The following is a 25,186-nucleotide window of genomic DNA, read 5'->3' on the forward strand; positions in this document are numbered from 1 at the left end:
AATAAGTTGCACAGGTTTCTTGTATTGTGTGAGCATCTTGTGTATATTTGCTAAATTTGGAAGCCGTACTTGAATGATTTCTGAAGTTTATAGCCAAGATGACATTAAGTGCAACATTGATTCTCTTGAAGAGTTTGTATAAAGTACTATGGTAAAATGAGTATTGCACATAAAGTCAGGCTAGTTCTGTCGCTAAATAACTTCATGACATTTACAAAGGCACTTGATCTCTCTGGGCCTTATTTTGTTCTGTTTTGTTTTTTGTTTTTTTTTTAATCTGTAAAAAGTAAAAGGTTGGATTAATCGGTTTCTAAATTCTGTAATTAAAAAGATGCTCAGTTTTTCCCTTCTCAATATGTTAGTAAACATAAGAGAAAAAAAACAAAAGGTTGGTGAAAATAGTAAATAGTTATCATAGACTTTTCTATATGTATATTACTAGTAGATTTATGCTAACTGTATGCATGAAATATCTAGAAATACCTTCTAGAAGATGTGGGACTTTAACAGGGCATTAGTAGATTTCATGATACTAGGTCATAGGGAACAATTTAAGTAGAGACACTTAAGTTGCAAGTGAAGGCACTTGTGGGAATTACTGAGTGGATGAATGTGGCAGAATCAGTTTTGAAAGAGCTATGAATTCATGCGTTTGTATTCTAATACTATATAGAGAATGAAGTTTAATGTTTCTCTTTTTTTTTTTTTTTTTTTTTTTTTGGAGACAGAGTCTTGCTCCGTCACTCAGGCTGGAGGGCAGAGGCATGATCTCACCTCTCTGCAACCTCGGCCTCCTGGGTTCAAGCAATTCTCGTGCTTCAGCCTCCCCAGTAGCTGGGATTACAGGCGTGCACCGCCACGCCCAGCTAATTTTTGTGTGTGTGTGTTTTTAGCGGAGATGGCATTTCGCCATGTTGGCCAGGCTGGTCTTGAACTCCCGACTTGAGGTGATTGCCCGCTTTTGCTTCCCAAAGTGCTGGGATATAGGTATGAGACACCACCCCAGCCAATGTTTCTCAGAGTATTAAAGATACATGTTTACTTAGTGTGGCATTTGCTACTTTTTAAAAAGAAATATTTGTGAGGTATTTTATAAGGGAGTAGGAAGTAGATGAAGGAATTACCTTTGGAGAAAAGACATCCACAGAACTCTAATTGCTTTTCACTTTACGGAGTATCTCAATATAGACTACACTTTCCCCCTGTGAGAGAGTAGTAAATGCTTCTACCTCTGCCTGATTACTTCAGCCCTTATGAATTTCTCCCTTGACTAAAATTCCTTAACAGTTAAAAACTGTAACCCACTTTTTTCTCCCTCAAATGCTGTTTCTTCAAGTAGTACTATTTGAGAGAAGGGCTCTGAAGTAAATTTGGGAAATGCTGCCTAGTCTGTGCCCCTTTGAAAATGTTGCAATCCATTTTAGTACATTAACGGTCCAGTCAAAGAGACTGTCTAGCCATTTTCCAAACATTTTTTATCTTTGAACTATTTTATGAATGACTTTTACTAGCATCCCATAGAATTAGTGTTCTTCAGTGCACAATGTAGAAAACGATAATTTGTAACCTATAACTTTGCACTTGTCTATTTAATATGTATATAAATAAAACATTTAATGTTCAAATACAGCACATCCTTCTTAGATACATCATTTCATTTGACTCTTAGATTTACCTTGATTTCTTTTGTACCATTATTTTAGTTAAGAAACTGTGATGACATGGCCTGCCTAAATTAGATAATTTTTGTTTTGAATCCTGCCTTTAAGATTCTGTTCTATAATTATAAATCTATCCATATGTAGGCTTCTTTTTTTTTTTTTTTTTTTTTTTCCTTTTTGGAGACAGGGTCTCACTCTATTGCCCAGGCTGGAATGAAGTAGTGAGATCATGGCTCACTGTAGCCTCGATCTCCTGGGCTCAAGCAATCATCCCACCTCAGCCTCCTAACTACTTGGGACTACAGTCATGTGCCACTATGCCCATGTAATTTTTTTTACTTTTCGTAGAGTCAGGGTCTCACTATGTTGCCCAGGCTGGTCTCAAGCTCCTGAGCTCAAGCAGTCCACCTGCCTTGGCCTCCTAAAGTGCTGGGATTACAGGCACTTTGCCTGGCCAACGTGTAGGCTTCTGTGGTCAGTGCTAAATCATTTCTTATTCTTTTTTTTTTTTTTTTAATGTTTTTTATATTAATAGGGATGGGGTTTTACCATGTTGGTCAGGCTGGTCTTAAACTCCTGGCCTCCAGCGATCCACCCACTTCGGCCTCCCGAAGTGTTGGGATTACAGGTGTAAGCTGCCACACCTGGCCGTTTCTTTTTTTTAATCCCTAATATCAGCATACCATTTATCTTTCATAATAGTTTACTTGCCCTTACAGGAAACACAACAACCTAGAGTATGTCCCTGTTCTATTATTAACTCATTTAGTATAGTTAAGAGAACTTGGCATTTTAAACATTTTTTTGAATTCAGAGATGGTACCATGGTTTTAATCTTTACCTAAGAGTATGATAACCATTAGATTTCTCTTAACAGTTTTATAAATTAATAGTCTTGTGCATTTGGACACAAGACCCTATAAAGACTTGGATTGGTATAGATCTAATATAACTTTTAAAGAACTTTTATTTTATTTTGAAATAATTTCACCCTTACAAAAAGTTGCAGGAATAATAAAAAGAATTCTCAAACTCTGTGTTCAGATTCATCAGTTTTTCAACAGTTTGCCACATTTGCTTTATCATTCTGTCTCCCTCTCTCTCAGTGTACACACACACACACACACACACACACACATACACACACACACAAATTGTTCTACCACATTTGAAAGAAGGTTGCATATATCATGTCCCTTTGCCCCTTAATACTTCAGTGTCTATTTCCTAAGAACAAGGCAATTCATTTCCATAATGACAGTACAGATAATTTAATGTCAGTATAATACTTTATCATTTATGTTCCCATTTTATCATTACTTTATTTCATTGTCATATCCCTAGTCTTCTTTAAACTGAAGCAGTTTTTAGCTTTTCTTTTCTTCGTGGCCTTGATATTTTTGAAGAATCAGGCCGTTTTAATAGAACATTTCTCAATTTGGCTTTTTCTAATATTTCCTCATTATTAGATGAAGATTATGCTTTTCAGGCTGGAATACTATGTAAATTGTGTCCTTATCACAATGTAATATCCAGAGGCACATGATATCCATTTACCCCTGTTAGATAATGTTCATTTTGATCAGTTGGTTAAGATATTTTCTGGCTTCTTGACTGCAGGGTTACAGTAGTCCTTTTTTATCCTCAGAGGATATGTTCCAAGACCCCCAGTGCATACCTGAAATCTCGGATAGTACTGAACTCTATCTACACTATGTTTTTTCTTATACAGTAATGGGCAGGTAGCATATACAGCATGGAATGCTGGACAGAGGTATGATTCCCTTCCCACACTGGATGGAATAGGACAGCATGTGGTTTCATCACACTACTCAGAACAACATGCAATTTAAAACTCATGAGTTATTTATTTCTGGAATTTTTCATTCATATTTTCAGACAGTGACTGTGAATAACTGCAGATAGCAAAACTGTGGGCAAGGGGGGACAGCTATGTTATGTTTCCTTTTGTAATAGGTAATTTGAGAGGAGTTACTCTACCACAGAAAATAGCCTCTTTCTTGAAAGTTTCCCCTCATCCTAGATTTAGCATTCATTGAATATATCTACCTGAATTAATTTTACTATGATGGTCACAAATTTGTAATTTTCTAACCCCTTCATTTATTCCATATTTATTACTTAGCATTCTATTATAAGCAAGTTTGTCCTCTTCCACCCATCTACCTGTCTGTATAGCATTTCTCTACTATCTGAATGAGCTAATGGATATATAATGGGTTATAATCAGTTTTTGTCCATATGTATTTACTTTTAAAATTATTATGGAATTATTTTAGATTTACAGGAAAGTTTCAAAGATAGTACAGCTTCACCCAGTTTTCTCTAATGTTAACATCTTACATAACTGGAGCCCATTTGTGAACAGTAAGAAAGTAACATTGGTACGTTATTATTGAGTACACTACAGACTTTAAATTATTTAGATTCTACCAGCTTTCCACTGATGTCCTTTTTAAATATTTGTCAGGCGTTTTGTAGTGTTCTTCAATTTGGATTTGTCTGCTGTTTCTCATGGTTAGGCTGGAGTTACAAGTTTTTTGAGAAGACTACCAGAGAGGTCATGTATCATATCATATATTGTATCATGGGGTACATGATAAGAACATGATTTATCACTGGTGATATTAACTGTGATCCCTTGGTTACGGTAGTGTAGTGTTTGTTAGGTTTCTCCATTATAAATTTACTGGTTTTCCCTTCTTATTTTGGAAGTGCATCCTGCACTCTAAAGGAGGGAAATTAAGCTCACTCCCTGAAAGGGAGAATGCCTGCGTATACTATTGGGGATTCTTCTGTAAGGAAGATTTGTGTCTTCTTCCCCATTTTATTTTTATTTTTATTTATTTATTTATTTTGAGACAGAGTCTCGCTCTTGTCACCCAGGCTGGAGTGCCATAGCGCGATCTCGGCTCATTGCAAACTCCGCCTCCCAAGTTCACACCATTCTCCTGCCTCAGCCTTCCGAGTAGCTGGGACTAAGGTGCCCACCACCTCTCCCAGCTAATTTTTTGTATATTTAGTAGAGACGGGGTTTCACCGTGTTAGCCAGGGTGGTCTCGATCTCCTGACCTCGTGATCCACCCGCGTTGGCCTCCCAAAGTGCTGGGATTACAGGCATGAGCCACTGTGCCCGGCCCATTTATTTTTTATATTCAATCATTTATTTATATCAGTGTGGACTCAGGTATACTTATTAATATTTTATACTTTGGGTTACAATCTAATACTGCATTATTTTGTTGCTCACAATTTTATAGCATCAGCCATTGAGAGCTTTTTGGGGTTGGCTTTGATATCTCTTGGATATGCCCCAAGCCTTTTGTTTTTTGAGCACTTCCTTACTTTCTGGCACTACAGGATGCTCCAGGCCCATCTCGTTCCTTCCTTTACCTAAAATTAGCTATTTCTTTATTTTGATGCTCAAGTGGTCTCAGATTTGGCCAACGGGAGTCCCTTCAGACTGACACCTGTGCTTTTGAAACGCCCCCATTCATCTGTCTCTCTCTTTTTTTTTTCTTTTTTGCCCCTCCTTACTTAATTTCTGACTCAACAAGATGTTTCAGATTCATTTTGTAGTTTACTTGCCATAATCCTGAAATCAGCCATTTCTTCAATAAGTCTTAATTCTTTTTTATGGAAAACAGTATTTAGCAACTGTAAAATCTGGGCACTAAGTGGCTAATTGCTACATGAATATCATTACTTCTAGGCCCTATTTCAGTAGATAGAGTTCAGAAATAAAATTTTAAAAATACACAAACATGAGTTCATATATAAACCTCCAATTCCAATCAAACTCCACAGAGTTCTTCCTGGCTTCCCCTATTCCACACGGGACTTCCCCTTCCACAGTGAGAACTCAGGCTCCCAAGAGCATTCATGTATTTTACTTATTTGCTCAATCCTACAATACATATACAGTAGTTTCAGAATTGTTATACCAATATGAAACATAAACCTACTGGCCGGGCGTGGTGGCTCATGCCTATAATCCCAGCACTTTGGGAGGCTGAGGCAGGTGGATCACTTAAGGTCAGAAGTTTGAGACCAGTCTGGCCAACATGGTGAATCCCATCTCTACCAAAAATACAAAAATTAGCCAGGTCTGTTGGCATGCGTCCATAATCCCAGCTACTTGGGAGGCTGAGGCAGGAGAATTGCTTGAGCCTGGGAGGCGGAGTTTGCAGTGAGCCGAGATCGTGCCAGTGTACTCCAACCTAGGTAGACAGAGTGAGACTCTGTCTCAAAAAAAATTCTAAAAAACTAAGAAGAGTTTAAGATTTGTTTGCAATTTTTTTTTTAGACTAATAGTATATAGTCAAACTACTGTGTTCTTAAGTGGTTTCCCTCTGCCCCCACCTTCATTGTGGTTATATTATTCCTTTGAAATACATTTATGTTAACTGGTTTCTGTATTCATTCCATTTTACTGATCTTTTTTGACACCATCCTTGTTAACTTTTGTTTTTTGACTATGTAGAACATTGACATCATTCCAAAAATCAGAACTGTATAAATGGTATACTCAGAGAAGTATTACTCCCTCCCCTATCTCTTCTACCCCTTACTTATTCCACATGTACTTCCCACCAGCCCTTCTAAATGGACCAAGCACATATGTGCATGTTTGTTTCTCCTCCTTTCTAACACAAAACGTAACTTATTCTTTTGCAGTTTGCTCTTTTCAGTAACTGCATATCCTGGAAATCATTCAGTACAGTCTAGAGATCTTTTCTTTCTTCTTCTTTTTTTTTTTTTTTTTTTTTTGATGAAGTCTCACTCTGTCACCCAGGCTGGAGTGCAGTGGCACAATCTTGGTTCACTGCAACCTCTGCCTCCCAGGTTCAAGCCATTTTTCTGCCTCAGCCTCTAGAGTAACTGGGACTACAGGTGAGCGCCACCACACTTGGCTAATCTTTGTATTTTTTTTTAGTAGAGACGGGGTTTCACCATATTGGCCAGGCTGGTCTCGATCTCCTGACCACGTGATCTACCCGCCTTGGCCTCCCAAAGTGCTGGGATTACAGATGTGAGCTACCGTGCCCAGCCTATCATTATTTCTTAAAGCAGCATAGTGCTCCCTTGTGAATATGTGCCATAGTTTCTTCAACTGCATACCTATGTGTAGGCATTTAAGTAGTTTCCAGTGTCTTGCTATTGCAGATTGTGCTGCACAGAATAATGTTATATGTGGCCTTTTGTATTTTGGATATGTATTTTCAAGGTACATTTCCTAGAAGTTGGACTGCTAGATTGAGGGGTAAATGTATACTGTATGTAGCTTTGTTAAATATTGACAAAATCCCCTCCAAAAGAGTTTGTACCATTTTATGTTCCATCAGTGATTCTACACAACTTTTGGATCTACAACAGCTAAGAGATTAAGTCTAATGGTTGGGCATGGTGGCTCATACTTGTAATCCCAGCACTTTGGGAGGCCTAGGTGGGAGGTTCACTTGAGGTCAGGAGTTCAAGACCAGCCTGGCCAACATGGTGAAAACCCGTCTCTACCAAAAAATACAAAAATTAGCCAAGTATGGTGGTGCATGCCTGTTGTCCCAGCTACTTGGGAGGCTGAGGTGGGAGAATCGCTTGAACCTGGGAGGTGGAGGTTGCAGTGAGCTGAGATAGCTCCACTGCCCTCCACCCTGGGTGACAGAGGGAGACTGTCTCTCAAAAAAAAAAAAAAAAGATTAAATCTAACAAGTTAACAAGTCATGCAGTGGCAAGTCACAGCCATGATCAACTCCCTGCTGAAGGACCCCAACTCTTTGAGGTCTCCGATAAAGACCACACCAAACCAAGAACCTCCTAGAATGGCCTGAGAGCACCCAGAAGTAGTTCAGGAATTATCCTACCTTTCCAGAATATTGTAGATACCCAGAGGAAGAGTATTATTTGGAGAGTATTAATGGCAAGTCCTAAAACAACTAGCCAAAATTTAGGGTGAGCCAAGCATGTATTATAAAGACAGTTGAAAGGAATACTTGAAATTAGAACTATTCCAGAAAATCTGAACTGCCTAGGTTGGCCCCTTTGTCAGTGGAAGCTTAATAAAAGTTTTTTCACCTGTTATCCATGGTTTTTAAAAAACCCTTTGTTTCTTCCTTGGTGGTCCTGATAAAAAGGAAAAAGAGAGAGAGAGAAAAAAAACAAAACAAAACCCTTTGTCCTCATGGTTATTTACATCTTAAAACAGAATTTGATGTTGCAGTTTGCCTAATTCTTCCCTGAAAACCAAAGGATAGTTGCTGATCACTTCAGAAATGGAGTTACTCTTCAGCAAGGAACTGATGCTATGTATTTGAGCTTTTTGAACCATAAGTATGTAAGTGTGCGTAGTATAAATATTTATTTGTTCTTTTAGTGCATTTACTCTTTTTAGTTAAATTTCCTTCACACAGCCAATCTGTGGTTTTCCTTTCTCCCCTAAGAAGATTGCTGTTACCAGTTTAGATCAATGGAGGGGCAAGAGAAAGGCCAGAGCAGTCTGAATTAGTAACAAAGACCAATTATTGCATATTTTACAAGAAATATGGAATAACTGTAACCACTGCAGACTCCTTTGTACACCTGCTGTTATGAATAGTCCACAATAATTTCTTGTTATCACCAGTTTCTATTTAATGGGTTCTTCTAGTCTAGAAAACAAAAAAATCCTTGTCTTTAAAATTTCTGTTACAAATTGGAAACCCTGACACGTTTTCAGTGGCTTCCTGCTCTTTGGTCCTGCTCTTGTACTTTTTGTGGCTATTGTAACTGCAGCTGCCAAAAACATTCAGTTAAATGGGAGATTAAAATACATGCCACAAAATTGTTGAGGCTGTTCTTCGTGGTGCTATAAGAAAAATTTATTGGAAATGTTGCTTATATATAGGAAGCTGGTATGTTTCTGATTCTTCAGGTGACATTTTTTAATTCTTAAAGTTCTTGAAAATACCTTATTTATATTATTTTTCTAAATAATCTTATTTTTCTGTTAATTTATACAGGAAAAGCTTTCTACATAAAAATTTTGAATATGAATTTTAACTCAGATCCTCTTTACTTTAGTTCACTTCAAGAAATATTTATTCAGAACCAGAAGTTTTTTTAACAGATACAAAGATAACACAAATGATTAATTCCTGTTTTCTGAAATTGTGGGTTTATTATATTCATTTTTTTTAAAGAAGAAAGATTCTTTGGGACAGCCCTAGATAGTAAATTCAATAACATTTATATTCTCTTTATGTGAGTAGTTACTTGCTTTAGACATTTATAAAAATCTTAACTGGTAACAATTGCCAACTACGTTTTTTTCCATTAATTAAAAGAAACTTTTTATATAGTGAAATAAATGATAATCTTGGTATATTCTACTACATTATTCTTTGCTTTATACTTGTTTTTATTGAAATTATCTTTCTACTTTGCTTTTTCGGGAATATTGCCTTATCAGATACAGTCTACTAATACCTAAGAATTACGATTGCAAACCTAGCTGTAGAATCTTTTTACTTCCCTTTTGTGACATAGATTTATTTTTTAATATGACATATGTTTCCAAAACTCAGAAATAAAATTTTTTGCTGCTAAAGTATACAGCATATTCTAGGTATCCTAAAATGAATATCTGTATGGGGAGAGGAGAGAGACAGGAGAAGATGGTGGTCTTTATCATTAGGAACCTATATATTTTTAACTAAAGTATTAATTAACATATGAAATGTTATGAGAACTATAAACTTGGAACTCCACTATCAGAAGCTTTACTATAATTTGTTAATTGAAGATAATTCTGATGAATTTTCCCTTTACCTTTTGCTTTCCCCTTTTTTCCCGCTGCTTCCTCTGAAGTCTCCTTCCAAATGGTTTTGGAAACTGGTTCCAGTAAGTTTGTTCAGCTACTTCAGTTCGCTCTCCAGAATTGTAATTGTAGAATGGTATTGTTTATGTCTTGCTGGTAAAGTCATTTCATGTAATTCTGTTAGTCACTGAATAGAGATTGGATTTTAAGGTATTTGGTGATGTAAAATGGAAAGATAAAAGATATAGCCAAGGTTTAGATCAGAAGTTCTAAAAATAATTTAAAGGGTAAACATCCTATTGCTAATCTTGTCAGCATTCACAGACTATCAGTAAGTAGGTTAAAAAAAAAAACTTATGGGCCAGGTGCGGTGGCTCACGCCTGTAATCCCAACACTTTGGGAGGCCAAGGCGGGCAGATGACGAGGTCAGGAAGTCGAGACCAGCCTGACCAACATGGAAAAACCCCATCTCTACTAAAAATACAAAATTAGCTGGGTGTAGTGGCGCATGCCTGTAATCCCAGGTACTCGGGAGGCTGAGGCAGGAGAATCACTTGAACCTGGGAGGCAGAGGTTGCAGTGAGCTGAGATCGCTCCATTGCACTCCATCCTGGGCAATAAGAGCGAAACTCCATCTCAAAAAAAAAAAAAAAAAAAAAAAAGTACAATGTAGCTTCTCATTAATTTAAATAATTTAATAAATATTAATTTGAATTGCACGAATAAATTGCCTGCATTTAAAAATCATCTTTGTGCTTGAGCGTGGTTGCTCACGCTTGTAATCCCAGTACTTTGAGAGGCCAGTGTGGGAGGATTCCTTAAGCCCAGGAGTTCAAGACCATCTTGGACAACATATTGAACCCCCATCTCTAGTTTTAAAAAATTATCTTTTTGACAGAAGTAGTTCCTTTTCAGCTTGAATTATAGATGACACTTCACTTTTTGTGTGATTAAAAAAGCAGAAAGTTTTCTGTGACCTTACCAGTAGTGGACCAAAACCATATTAAATTCTGAATTGACTTAAAGATTGATCTTTCAGATTTAAATATGGGGATGGGTGTGTTAAACCACTTAAGAACTATTTTACACCCTCAAGAATAAAACTCTAATTTAGAAATATACCATAATAGCTGGATGCGGTGCCTCATGTGCATAATCCAACACTTTGAGAGGCCAAGACAGGTGAATCCCTTGAGCGCAGGAGTTTGAGACCAGCCTGGGCAACTTGGCAAAACCCCGTCTCTACAAAAAATACAAAAATGAGGCAGGCATAGTGGTACACACTTGTGGTTTCACCTACTCAAGAGGCTGAGGTGGGAAAATCACCTGAGACCAGGAGATCGAGGCTGCAGTGAGCCATGATTGTGCCACTGCACTCCAGCCTGGCTAATAGAGTGAGACGCTATCTCTTAAAAAAAAAAAAAAAAAAAAAAAACAGGAAAAGAAATATATCATAATGTTGAATTATAGGGTGTTCTTTCTAAATGCCAAACTTCTACGTTTGCAGAAAGAAAGGGCATGTTTCCATGCAATGAGTTTATAAAGCAAATAGCATGTTCAAGTACAAAAGACTTTTTCATGAATTACAGATGAACCTTCTGAGAGCTGGACATAATCTCAAGATTTAAAGTTGATTTACCTAATATATCTTCTAGAATACAATCTTTAGGAAAATGTTTTAGCATCCCATCCATAATTCTCTGATTGTCTTGTCTAAACCATAGATACTTATTGCTAATGTCATATAAAGCTGTGTGTATGTGTGTGTGTGTGTGTGTGTGCGTGCATGCATACATGTGCCTGTTTGCACACACCTTGTGCCAAAGTGCTACTTTGCAGGAGGGAGTAGAACAAATCACATAATTCAGTTCTTTGTTCCATGACCCTGGGTGCTTGGCTTAGTCCAATTCAGGTCATAGGCTGAAAACAAACTACTAGTCCCAGACCAATTTCGAGGATGTCCAAGAGGCAGACTATTTTGATCCCAGATAACTGAAGAAAAAGCATGTAAGGATCTGGAACAGTACTAATTGTGAGAACGGTAGCTTAAGCCTAGAAGATACCACTGTGCTGGTTGATTTCTTTTTTCTTTCTTCCTTCTTCTTCCCTCCCCATGGTTGATTTTAAACAGTCTCTTAGCTGCAAAGTGAGGAATTTTTCTAAGGATTATGTTAAATTAATAATCAATTAAAGAATCTATAGAGTACTGCAAATAATTTTTTTCTGAATATGGTTACCCCCTGAATTAGGGATGTATTCTTAAATACAGTTTATTATGCACTAATTAATAAGAACTTTCAGAAATCTTCAAGAGGAAAATATGTTCCATGAATTTTGTCCTTGGGTAGCCAGTGAGAGAAATCCAGGAATAAGTATCTCCTTCATTAATACTGATGCTTTTCTGAGAGATAGCATTGAAAAGAAATCTAACTTCACTACCAAATGTTAGGTATTCTCTTTCAATAAATTTTTGTTTTTCTATTTTTATTCTCATGAAAGTATTTTATCTCATAATTATATTTTAATTCTAAAATATAAAGATGACCAATTTGGATGGAATTAGAAGAAAAAATAGTTTTGATAACCTTAAAAAAATACCAGTAACTTATGTTATATATTTTGCTAGTAAAATACTTTAGTGTGTACATTCACTAAATCTTCAGCATTATTTTACTTGGCTTTAGAAGAGTTAACAACTAATAATAGCTAACCTTTATTGATTGCTTACTATGTGCCCAGCAGGATGCATAGCACTTTGTGTCCATCATCTTACTTAATCTTCCAGTGGTTCTATGAAGTGGGTACTATTATTACCCGTTTACAAATGGGAAAATGAGAAATGAGAGTTTAAGTAACTTGTCCAAGATCACAAAACTAGTAAGTGGCAGAACCAGGATCTGAACCAGGATCTGAATTCATTCTCTTAAGACTACTTTTACAGCATGTCTCATTTTTTAGAACTATTTTTAAAAATTCTATCTAGCCACACCAAATAATCTTTAGAAAACGAAGGTTTCCTCTCTTTTTCTGAGGGGGAGCAAGAACCCGTATACTTGCTCAATTATTAATGAAACCTAAGTTGGGAGGGTGTTTTTTCACTTTCAAAGTTGTTAACTATTTGTGTTTCCTCAACATTCAAATAATAACCCAGAATGTCTTGGTGATACTATTCCAGTTCCTCAAATTTCTTTTAAGAATAGTATATTCTTATACCTTCCCCCTCATTTTGATAACTCTTTCTGCTTGAATAGTATTCTTGCTCTTCCCGTATAAGAATTTTCCGTCTAAATTAAGTCTGAATTAAAGTGGATTAATTTTATTATCTTCAAAAGAACAGAATTATTTGGATACAAAGTGTTCAAAATCTGTTTTGTGATGCTTTTATATTTAAATATTTAAGCTAAATGTCACATAGTATAAATTAGCAGTATATTATATTAAGTATTGAGCTTCAAAACTATAGCTGTTGTTGCTGTGTATTTAACTGTGGTGATACCTACCGTTATTTAGGAAAAAAAGGAATATTGGTGAGTGGTCTCATTTCTCATGATTTATTTTATTACTGATACATTAGAATTTACGGTACTCATTTTTTTCGTGTGTGTTGCTTGGTACTTACTTATTTTCATGGTTTTTTTTTTTTATATTTTAGGCTCGTTATAGGAAAGAGCAAACATTACTTAAGCAACTGCCTTGCATTCCATTGGTAGAAAATTTGTTGAAGGATGGGACAGATGGCTGTGCATTAGCTGCCCTTATTCATTTTTACTGTCCCGATGTTGTCAGATTAGAGGGTAAGTGTTCCAGTGTAATATTTCTGAACTGTAGACAGATGATAACCAATATTTAAGACAATATTATTTTGTACTGCAGCCTACGTGACAGGGTGGGATCTTGTCTCAAAAGAAAAGACAATATTATTTAATAAGTAATGAAGATTTTTTTTAAAAAAAGAACACATATATAATTCTGAGGGAGATAGTTCAAAAAAATAGTGCTTGGTTTCTAAGTCTTAATGTATAATGACTTCTATATTTATAAATGTATGTTTGTTAACCAGAATTGTGTATTTGTACTGATTACAAGATGGATATGAAATATTTATTATCAAATTAATCCAAAGTCACCACCTTGCTCTTTTCTTATTTGAAGATATTTGTTTGAAAGAAACTATGTCTTTGGCTGATAGCCTGTATAATCTGCAGCTGATTCAAGAATTTTGCCAAGAATACTTGAACCAGTGTTGCCATTTCACTCTGGAAGATATGCTCTATGCTGCTTCATCCATAAAGGTAAATTAAATTATTCTTTTTTCCCCTTTGCTTTGTTAAAATATGTATTTTTAAAAAACAAACAAATAAACAAAAAAGCTGGGCACAGTGACTCATGCCTGTAATCCCAGTACTTTGGGAGGATTGCTTAAGCCCGGGAGGTTGAGGCTGCAGCAAGTGATGATCGTGCCATTGCACTCCAGCCTGGGCAACAGAGCAAGACCATGTCTCAAAAAATAAATAAAATTTTAAAAATAAAGAACCATAGAACAAGATATATAAATGACCTAGCAACTTTAAGCTTATAGATTAACTATATCAGTCAAAAGAGCTTTTGAAAAAAGTTTTTGATTTTTTTCTCCTTATTTCGTTTTTTAATATACTATTAACTACAAGTTTATTTTATAGTGCAAAGCCAAACTTAAAGTCATGTACAGAATTGGCCAGGTGTAGTGACTTGTGCCTATAATCCCAGCTCTTTGGGAGGAAGAGGTAGGCAGATAGCTTGAGCTCAGGAGTTTAAGACCAGACTGGGCAACATGGTGAAACCCCATCCCTACAATAAATACAAAAATTAGCTGGGTGTCGTGGCATGTGCCTGTGTTCCCAGCTACTCGGGAGGCTGAGGTGGGAGAATTTTGAGTCTGGAAGGCGGAGGTTGCAGTGAGCTGAGATCACGCCACTGCACACTAGCCTGGGCAACAGAGCCAGGCCTTGTCTCAAAAAAAGAAAAAAAAGTCATTTACAAAATCGATCTGTTGTCTTAATGTTTGCAAAATAGAGAATAAGCCATTAAATGTTTCTTACAATAACAGTGCTTACAAATAGTAAGATATCTTTATAAATAATGCTTACTTTTTCTTAAGGAATTTTTAATTTTTAATTTTTGAATTAAACAAAAAATTAATTGAAAAGTAACATTATGTACTATTTAACTACCATTATGCATAAATATATGATATGTATAGTTAAATGATATGGTATCCTTGTGTATTTTTATGTGTACAATGAATCATTGAGCATTAAATTGAAATTTAGTTTGTTTATTCTCACTAGATTAAATATAATTATTCTGTAGTTATCAGACTATTTGTCACCTTTATTGTCCTTTGACTGTTGGCTAATGTATGCTGTCAGATTGTGTTAAAAGAATAAAATTTCACATGGGTAGTATTATTTTCTTAATTTTAAGTTGAATATATTTTATTTACATTGATGTTAAATGTTAAAAATAATAATCATGGCCGAGCGGGGGAGGCTGAGGTGGGCAGATCACTGAGGCCAGGAGTTCGAGACCAACCTGGCCAACATGGTGAAACCTCACCTCTACTAAAAATACAAACATCAGCCAGGCGTAGTGGCGTGCGCCTGTAATCGCAGCTACTTGGGAGGCTGAGGCAGGAGAATCATTTGAACCTGGGAGGCAGAGGTTGCAGTGAGCTGAGATGGCACCACTGCATTCCAGCCTGGGTGACAGAATAAGACTATGTCTCAAAAAAAGAAAATCATCATCATGAAGAGATTTTTGAAAATCATTCCATTCCATTCCCAATTTTGAAAATTAAGTTGTGTTATGAATACTATTATTTTTAATACTTCAAGAATTATTTCTTATCCTCCAGATATTATTTTAGTAATGTTAGTGTTGTATTTTATGTGAGTTAATAATATAAAGTCAATTAAGAAATCAGAAATGTTTTCTAATTGAGTCATATTAATTTATGAAACACTGAACTACAATATAAAAACTTTAGGCCAGGTGCGGTGGCTCTTGCCTATAATCCCAGCACTTTGGGAGGACAAGGCAGGAGTATCACTTCAGTCCAGGAGTTTGAGACCAGCCTGGGCAACATAGTGAAACCTTTGTCTTTACAGAAAATAAAGTTAGCCAGGCGTGATGGCACACACTGTAGTACCAGCTACTCAGGAGGTTGATGTTGGAGGATTGCTTGAACCTAGGAGGCTGAGACTGCAGTGAGCCCTGATTGCATGACTACACTCCAAACTTAGTGACAAACCAAGACCCTGTCTTAAACTTAGAAAGACGTAATATTCATGAGCTTTAATCACTGGGAAAATTATTTCTTACTGTACTGACACCTTGTGGCCAAACAGTACAATTATGTTATTAGGATGGCTGTCTTACCAAAGTCCTTAAAATATTAACTTATTTTCTGTCAACAGATAATTTATTGAGCACTTAAGCGGTATTTTTTCAAAATATAGTCCGCTTTCAGTTAACTGCACTAGTAAAATGTAACCTAGCACCAGTACTTAAAAACCAATTTTATACTTTGGCTTTAGAAAGCATACCATAAAGATAAGTGTAAAGAAAAAATATAAATCACAGTAATCTTATTACCCAGAAATACTCTGTCAGTGTTTTGATGTTTTACTGACTGGTGTTTTTTTTAATGCGTAGATTCATTCATTTGTACATTCATTTAATAAATATTTACTGAGCATCTATCATGTGCCAGACACTGTTTTAAACACTGAAGATATAATGATGAGCATAAGTTTTGTCTTTTTAGACCTTATAATCTGGAGGGTAAGATGAGGAACCCTGGAGAATATAGTAATAGATAAATGTGGAAAGAGAAAAAGGGACTCTACCAAGTATCCTCTTGTAAGCCATAGTAAGATTCCCTTTACCTCAAGAGCAATGGAAAGAGAGTTGCATTTTGAAAAGTTTGTTTTCTTAGCAAGCCAAAGAAAAAGCTATTGTGTTCCAAACAAGGCAAAAACATTTGAATCAGAGCAGTTATGATGGAGAGAAGTCGATGAATTCCAGAAATATTTAGGATGCAAAATCTGCATGCTTTGGTTGATGAATTGGACATGGGAGAAGGAAGAATGTGTCAAGGATGACTCCTAGGTTTCTGGTTTGCACACAGGGATAGTGGTGCCATTCATTGAGATAGGACTGCAGTAAGATCACATTTGTTGGGAAGGTCATTATTTCAGTTTTGGACATAGGCCTTTGAGATATCCAAAAGAAAATGCTCCGTAGGCCACTGCATACATAAGTGCAGTCAGTACATTTGAGAATCATTTAGTAGCTGGTGGACATAGGCATGGCAGTGTTTCAAAGAGGGGTGAGATCAGGAATATCAAATGCAGCTGAGAGGTCAGGTAAGATGGGAAATCTGTTTGATTTCGCAACATATGTACATCATTGGTGACTCAAGCAATTGCTGTTAGGGGAATGATGTGATTCAGTGCCAAGACTGAAGTAGATTAGAGAGTAAAAGTGATGAAATGGAGAGTGTCAGTAGAGGCCTGCTCCTAAAAGAAGTTTGTGAAGAGGTAAAAAGATGGGAGGGAGGGGAAACTAGAGAATAGTTATTGAGTGAAGGTTTTATTTCCTTTATTTTGATGGGAGGGATTGGAGCATGTTTAAAAGCCAAATAGGAAGGATTCTGTTGAGAGGAGAAGGGTAAATATGTAGGAGAGAAAAGTAAGGTTAAGAATATAATGGCATTCACAGCAATTTGGATGGAATTGGAGACCATTATTCTAAGTGAAGTAACTCAGGAATGGAAAACCAAACATCATATATTCTCACTCATAAGTGGGAACTAAACTATAAGGATGCAAAGGCATAAGAATGATACAATGGACTTTGGGGACTCAGGGAAAAAAGCGGGAGGGAGGTGAAGGATAAAAGACTACACATTGGGTACAGTGTACACTGCTTGGGTGATGGGTGCACCAGAATCTCAGAAATCACCTAAAGAACTTATTCGTATTACCAAACACCTATTGAAATAAGAAATACATTTTTTAAAACTGTAAAGTTTCTGAGAAGTGAAGCAGAGATGAGATCCACTGCATAGCTTTTATGGATTATAAGCATTCTTATTACTTTTTTTAGTCACAAATTTTACTGGCTGCTTCAATTAGTATATATCTGTATATCAACATTCTAAAATTCTGAGAATTTATAGTAAAAGCAAACACTAAAGGTAAAGTAGAAACCTACCAAATGCTCTTCACCACTGTGCATTATCTTCTGTAACAATCCAGACTCTTACACTCAGCCACCTACAAGAAGGTCCACTTAAATGTCCAGTGAACATCTCAGTGACTCTAGATTCCTTTCATTACCTGTTTCTCCCAGTCCTCTCCATCTCACTATTACTTGCTCAAGACAAAAACCTAAGAGTCATCACTCTTGATTCTTCTTTTCATCACTTTATTTTTTTAGAGACAGGGTCTCACTCTGTCACCTAGGCTGGAGTGCAGTGGCATAATCAGCCAAATCCTGGGCTCAAGCTGTATTCCTGCTCCAGCCTCCCAAGCAGCTAGGATGACAGGACTGTGCCACCGTGCGTGGCTAATTTTTAAAATTTTTATAGAGACAAGCTGTGTTGCCCAGGCTGGTCTCAACCTCCCGGCCTCAAGCAGTCCCTCCTCAGCCTCCCCAAGCACTGGGATTACAGGCATGAGCCAAACTGTGCCCAGCCTCTTTTCTTCACTTTCTACATACACAATAGCCTTCCAGAACTATCAGATGAGAGATGATATTTGAAAGTCACCAACTTAAATATGAGAAACAAAACCAAGAGAATGCATGAGTTCTAATGGAGAGCATATAGAGTTTAAGGATTATTCATAATTAGCAAGTAGGAAGAAGGCAAGACGTTAGAAAATAACCATATCCAGGATAATCTTAAAAACTTTAATATGAAATAAGACCTTACTTATTAAATATTAATAAATTTGATAGTAACTATTTTATTAAATGCCAAATACCCAAAATTTAGAAAACATATTATTTTAAAAAGTTATGAAAACAGATTTTATACAGTTTTTAAAAATTCAGCGAATGCCTAAAATTGAAATAATTATTCATGCTTATAGCTTTTATTATAAACGCATTTTAAAATATAAACTTGTAGTAGAAATGTGCTTTTGAGGACCCTTAATCCTTCTCTTAATTTTAAGCCATTTAAAAAATTATTTACATTTTAAAATAGTAATAATAAAAGGTAATGTTGTTGACTTACTAATAACTTTTCGAAGTTAGGTAGATACATTAATTGTATAAATAATGTTTTGTATATTTCAAAATTATTTAAAAATTAGCTATAAAAATTTAGTTCTGGTGTTATTTAGCACTGGTATTACTGTTGAGTTTAGCATTACGGAACACATACATATAACTTATTTATTTTTTTTTTTTTTTGAGACGGAGTCTTGCCCTGTCGCCCAGGCTGGAGTGTAATGGCATGATCTTGGCTCACTGCAACCTCTGCCTCTTGGGTTCAAGCTATTCTCCTGCCTCAGCCTCCCAAGTAGCTAGGATTACAGGCACGCGCCACCACACCCGGCTAATTTTTTGTATCTTTAGTAGAGACGGGGTTTCACCTTGTTGGCCAGGCTGGTCTCAAACTCTTGACTTCATGATCCACCCATCTTGGCTTCCCAAAGTGCTGGGGTTACAGGTGTGAGTCACCATGTCTGGCCACATAATAATATTTTTTTTAACACTACATCCAATTACTTTTTGGAGAAATTTATAGGGATCTGAGTAGAACTTAGTTATTTTTTGTGATAACCCCTCTTTAGAGTGTCTTTAGAGGATAACCCCTCTTTAGAGTGTCAGGTGATTGAATAACTTTTTAAGTTGTATTTACTTTGGAGTGAAAGTGCCTTATATATTATCTCAGTGTTCTACACAGTTAGAGGTATTCATGCCTGCTAGATCCAATTGGGCCACCATTTTAGAATTATAGAGTAAATCATCAGCAAGAGGTTTTGAATAGTAGTTACAATTTTTACCCACAAGAGTTAATATTCCATCCCATGTTTAATAGCCTGTAGTGAATATACTCCAGTGATGAATGAATGAGATTTAAACCTATATTTTAAAACAATAAAATTCTATTTATCATTAAGTTTTACCTAATGTAGGCTTTCTGTTAAATTTCCTATATAGAGTAATTATTTGGTGTTCATGGCGGAACTGTTCTGGTGGTTTGAAGTGGTGAAGCCGTCTTTTGTACAGCCTCGTGTTATTCGTCCACAAGGAGGTAATCGATCTTTTTAATTTTTAATGTTCCTATAAACAGAAAAAAATGGAATGTTGATATAACCTCACCTGGCTACGTTTTTAGAAAGCAGCCTATTAATTTTTTTTAGATTTCAGCTATTACCCTTGATAGATTCTCCTAACCTCTTAAAATGGTTAGAGGAGAAGAAAAAGAAAATGGAGGGAATGGCTTTGAATTTGAAGTCTTATGATATGGAACTTTTAGCTGTAACTGTCCATTTCTTTTCTTTGCATCTTTTATCCCTATCCCAGCTTTTATTCCCTTTTACATTCTTAGTTTTTAACATCGTGTTACCCAGAATCCCCACAAATTATTGTTTGGCCTTAACCTGCAACTTGAATTTGCCATTAAACCATAAAAAGGTTTGTATGGATTTTTAAACCTAGTGGATTTTGTGACTATTATAGTATTATGAACTATTGATTGTGTATAATAAGAATAAAACTAGTAAGAAATAAAGGGGTTACTGTAAAGACCCCTAGATATAAGGAACAAAAAATCTTCCTAAATTTTCTGTAAAGTGAAATTTCACATAGCAAAACCAATTTTCTCTTGGCTCCCATTATAGAACTAGAGGTTTATTTCTAGGCTGGGTGCAGTGGCTCATGCCTGTAATTCTAGCACTTTGGGAGGCCGAGGTGGGTGGATTACCTGAGGTCAGGAATTCGAAACCAGGTTGGCCAACATGGTGAAACCTGGTCTCTACTAAAAATACAAAAATTAGCCAGGCATATTGGTGCATGCCTGTAATCCCAGCTACTTGGGAGGCTGAGACAGTAGAATTACTTGAACCCAGGAGGCAGAGGTTGCAGTGAGCAGAGAGCGTGCCACTGCACTCCAGCCTGGGTGACAGAGACGAGACACCGTCTCAAAAAAAAAACACAACCCAGAGGTTGATTTCTATAGGGGAAAAAATGATCTTAAATTATAAGCTTAGCCCACTAAATAACTTTCTTCCAGCATAACTTATGGAAACATTTCTGTCTGCTACCAATAGCTGTCCCACCCAACACAAAATATGATTATTGTGCATCCCAACAACTTAGCAACTTTCCTTGGCTCCAAAGTTTGTTATTTTGTAACTGCTACCGCTACCTCCACCTCCACCCAGTGTCCCAAAAATAAAAGAAGAGAAAGTGATCGGGAAGGAGGAAAAACATGTAACCAAAGGGGAGGCATAGTCTAGTGAGTACAGTGAGGTTACTTCAGGCAGCCCACCTCATCTCAGGCAAAAATCTGTGAAATAAGCAGTAATTCTAGTATTGCTAAGCTTCTTAACGGCAGATTCTGAATTATTGTGTCATTATATAACATTATATAACTTTTTTACATGCCTGTAAAGAAATTGAGATGCTCCCCTAAAGCCATTGAATGAAGTCAGATATTCTTAGTAATTTTCATAACCAATATTTGTATAATTTTTTAAAATTATTAACAGAGTTTTCACTACATTGCTTTCTGTGATTTCACCTGTGAAACCCACTGTTCAAAATACCAATAGCTGTTGCATCAGCTCTCAAAGTCAAAAAGTAAATTGAGTCTTCCTCCAGAGTTACTTATAAAAATAAAAGTATACCAGCAGGTTTAATTGTTTTCTAAAGAAATTCTGTTTTTATCTAATTGACCAAAATACCAGCTATTTCATAAAGAAGCAGAGCTGACCATGTGTGCCTGAAGTTCTATGAAAGCTTTCACAAAATTAAACACTCAAACTTATTTTTGTTTTATACATATATTTATTTTATGTTAGGCTTTTTCCCCCTTATTATCCTTAATCAGGTGAATTTTTTAATTTAAGAAATTTTTGGCCGGGCATGGTGGCTCACACCCGTAATCCCAGCACTTTGGGAGGCCAAAGCGGGCAGATCACAAGGTCAGGAGTTCAAGACCAGCCTGGCCAATATGGTGAAACCCCGTCTCTACTGAAAATACAAAAATTAGCCAGGTGTGGTGGCAGGTGCCTGTAGTCCCAGTTACCCGGGAGGCTGAGGCAAGAGAATCACTTGAACCCAAAAGGTGGAGGTTGCAGTGAGCTGAGATGACACCATTGCACTCCAGCCTGTGCGATAGAGTGAGACTCCATCTAAAAAAAAAAGAAAGAATTTTTTCTTAAATTTTTTGAACTTAAGTCTGAATACTTCAAAAAGAGCTTAAAGAAACTTGACCCTTTGAAAATTATTTAAGAAGAAAACTTTATGCTATGATTTCTCAATACGTAGAAAGGGAAATAGAAGTTAAATTTTATTATAAATTTATTTATGGTCCAGAATTTTTCATAGAAATATGCTAATTTGAGGGTCTTTTTAAAAATCTTTTATTCCAGCTGAACCTGTAAAAGATATGCCTTCAATTCCTGTCTTGAATGCTGCCAAAAGAAATGTCTTAGATAGTAGTTCTGACTTCCCTTCAAGGTAAACTCCACAATGACTTTATTTTCACCATTTCTGTTCTATTTACTAATTAAATCAAATAATATTATATTAAATAAGGTTTTTAAGAATTTCAGTTGGATTTTGAACTGTTATAATTAGCTTACCCTATTAAACCCTGTTTTAACTTAAATGTAAATTGAAATATACACTGAAATGAATGTTTATATGTACCATACTGAAAAGATGGGAGAATATATTCTAAATTCCCAATAACCAACCTAAAACTAAACTTTTGATGTGTAACTTGTTCATAATTGAGAACTGTAATAGGTAACTCTTAGGCCTCGGAGGGAAATTTTGAAATTCTATTAGGATTTCTACATATTTTATTTTAAAAATCTTTGAAGGTTTTTTCTGCTGTTTTTTTTTCTGGTTAGGATAGCTATTGAGAGATCACAGTGTTACCCACACAACGGGTGGGTTTGGTCTCTTGGCAGATGACAGTCCAAAGCCACAACCAAGGAGGATTTAACAAGACAAGAGGATTTTATTACTTGCAGCAAGTAAGGAGGACACCGGGAATAATTCCCCAAAGCAGTGCCTCCTCGAACAAAGGTGAAAATAGGGCTTTTAGATAGGCTGGTTAGCTGAATCATTGTGTGTAGAGGTGGAGTAAAGGCAGTAAAGGCGCAGTCATCAGTCATGCTTCTGCATACTGGCATGTATAGAAAATGCGGAATAAGCTCCTCCTTGGATGGGGTTTTTGGTGTGGTAATAGTAATACATCCCCGACTCAGGCATCTCTGCATCCACCCAGTTTGTGTAGTTTTTGTTTTGTAATGTGGGGTTGGGCTGCTTCCTGGAACTTTCTGAAACAATAAAAACCTCAAGGTGCAACAGTTACAAGCAGGTACCTTTTCACAGTGTGTACCTGAAAACCCAAGGACCCTGGGTTACAACAATAGAATATTTATTACAATATTGAATCTTTAATGCTTTAGTACATAATATTAGGAACTAAATTGAAAGCAAAGTGAAAATGTCCTATCATATTAATACCTAGGTAATCCTGACTTCTCACCCAGGTATGTGATAGGAACGTTAGTTTGTTTAAAAATGCATTTCAACAGCTCCTATAAGCAGCTTTTTATTTGTATTTATTAGAACCTACAATATATATTGACTTTGTACTCCCTAATCTATCTGATTTTTTAAGTTAAAACTAATGTCTTTTGTGGGTTTTTGGAAATTCAGACACATTCAAAATACATTTTAAAAATTATGAGTAAAACATTCAAAGTAATTTCTGTATGAATTCTTGGCTTAACACAAAAATATGAAATTTAGCAGGCATGGTCGGTCAATAGTGACATTTCCTTCCTTGAAGATTTAGAAAACACTCAGTGTTGTAGGTCATCACTCTTGCTCTATTAAATCTTGAAATTCCACTTTTAAAGTGGAAAGTAAAGCTTTCCACTCAAAGATTAGATTATTCCATAATTATTCTAGGAACCTAAATGGACAGTCTCCCACATTTCTGAAAAATGTTTTTAATTCATGTCCTCTGGAAGACTCATCTCTTTTCTGTCTCTCAGACATCTCAGCGGCTCATTTTTCCTATTTTTTCCAGCAGAAACTCTTTTTATAATGCAGATGGATGTCTACATTCTTTTCCTTGAAAAGTTATTGTGTAGCCATTATTCTAGGCTATTCTGGGTTCCTACTCATCCTCTTGATTTCTGTAAGTCTCCATATGGTCCATTGTAGTTCTCCAACACTGTGGAACTTTTGAGAAAGAATTGAAGTATTTTTGCCCTTCCTGGGAATAATGTAGCCACATCTACAAATGTTAGTGCACCTAAATAATGATTTTATGAGAAAGAAAAAAACGAAGAAGACAGACAAAGCAAAAGATGTTTTCAGCAGCTACTCCACACACTTGGCTGTTAGAGATATACAAACATAGGTCCATGAGCAGAGAGGCTGTCAAGGTCTTTTACTAGGGTATATTTTATCTATAGTTTTTAGAGATTTAAATTTGACCAAAATATTTCAAATTGGTGAGTTTCATTTTACTTTTTTATATATCAGTTTTTATGTTTATAAAAATGAAAGTAATTCATATCTCACAAGGACATTGAGATGTATATGAAAGTACTTTAAGTTGTTTGGCTAAAAGACATAAAATATATACAGATATGTACTGTAATCACAACCATTGTTTGGTTTAAACAATATATTATGTTTCTATATCTTTAAAATTTAGGATGTAGAATCAGAGGTGGTAGTGTTGTTTCTAACTTAAGACATTCTACCTAAAATTTATATTAAACAACTAAAATATAACATTTTAAATTTATTTTCCATTGCAGTGGGGAAGGAGCTACATTTACACAGTCTCATCATCATTTGCCTTCTAGGTATTCACGTCCCCAAGCTCATTCTTCAGCCTCAGGTAATATATTTGAAAAAGCCTAGGAAAATACTTTTTTAAGTAGGTTACCTGGGAAATGATTTGAGAGTAAATATAAATAAACAAATATCCAGGGTTTTTTTCCCCCCCCATAACACTAAAAGCATGATCAGTTTCACTGTGCTTACTTTTCTTGATAAAATGATCTCTAATTCTCCTTATGTACCTACTTAATTTGTATTGCTATTAATGAATCCTCAAATACGTGAAATCTCTTAAATTGCTATAAGTTAATTTTTTTACGTGATTTCAATGACTTTTTCTTTTTTGCATTTGAAGGAGGAATTAGAAGGTCTTCATCTATGTCTTATGTTGATGGCTTCATAGGGACATGGCCCAAAGAGAAAAGGTAAACAAAGATAATTACTTTTAGTGTATTCAGATTATTAAGAAATACAAATTGCATCTGTGTCTTTTATTGATAACCAAATTGCTAAAACTTTTAATTAGTTCCTAAATTTGAAAAAGGCAGTATAGGCAGATGAGAGAGGGGTAAAAGAGGCTAACTTTAAAAAGTAGCTAGATAGCCCTCCCCT

General features: G+C 35.9%; 1 protein-coding gene across 4 annotated transcripts in view; it reads left to right on the plus strand.

Moving 5' to 3' along the window:
• Positions 1-25,186, plus strand: part of LOC105484698 (calmodulin regulated spectrin associated protein family member 2) — a 117,629-nt gene that overhangs the window by 79,318 nt on the left and 13,125 nt on the right. The window contains exons 5-11 of one of the 4 annotated variants that reach the window (XM_011746542.2): positions 9,525-9,557; positions 13,128-13,269; positions 13,628-13,767; positions 19,691-19,784; positions 22,129-22,216; positions 24,550-24,632; positions 24,930-24,999. In XM_011746542.2, coding sequence (XP_011744844.2) covers positions 9,525-9,557; positions 13,128-13,269; positions 13,628-13,767; positions 19,691-19,784; positions 22,129-22,216; positions 24,550-24,632; positions 24,930-24,999 — 650 coding nt within the window. The remainder of the gene's footprint in view (positions 1-9,524; positions 9,558-13,127; positions 13,270-13,627; positions 13,768-19,690; positions 19,785-22,128; positions 22,217-24,549; positions 24,633-24,929; positions 25,000-25,186) is intronic. The other 3 variants (XM_011746544.3, XM_011746543.3, XM_011746546.3) reach the window with 3 other exon arrangements.

Source organism: Macaca nemestrina, chromosome 1 (genome assembly GCF_043159975.1).
Source record: "Macaca nemestrina isolate mMacNem1 chromosome 1, mMacNem.hap1, whole genome shotgun sequence".
NCBI lineage: Eukaryota > Metazoa > Chordata > Mammalia > Primates > Cercopithecidae > Macaca > Macaca nemestrina.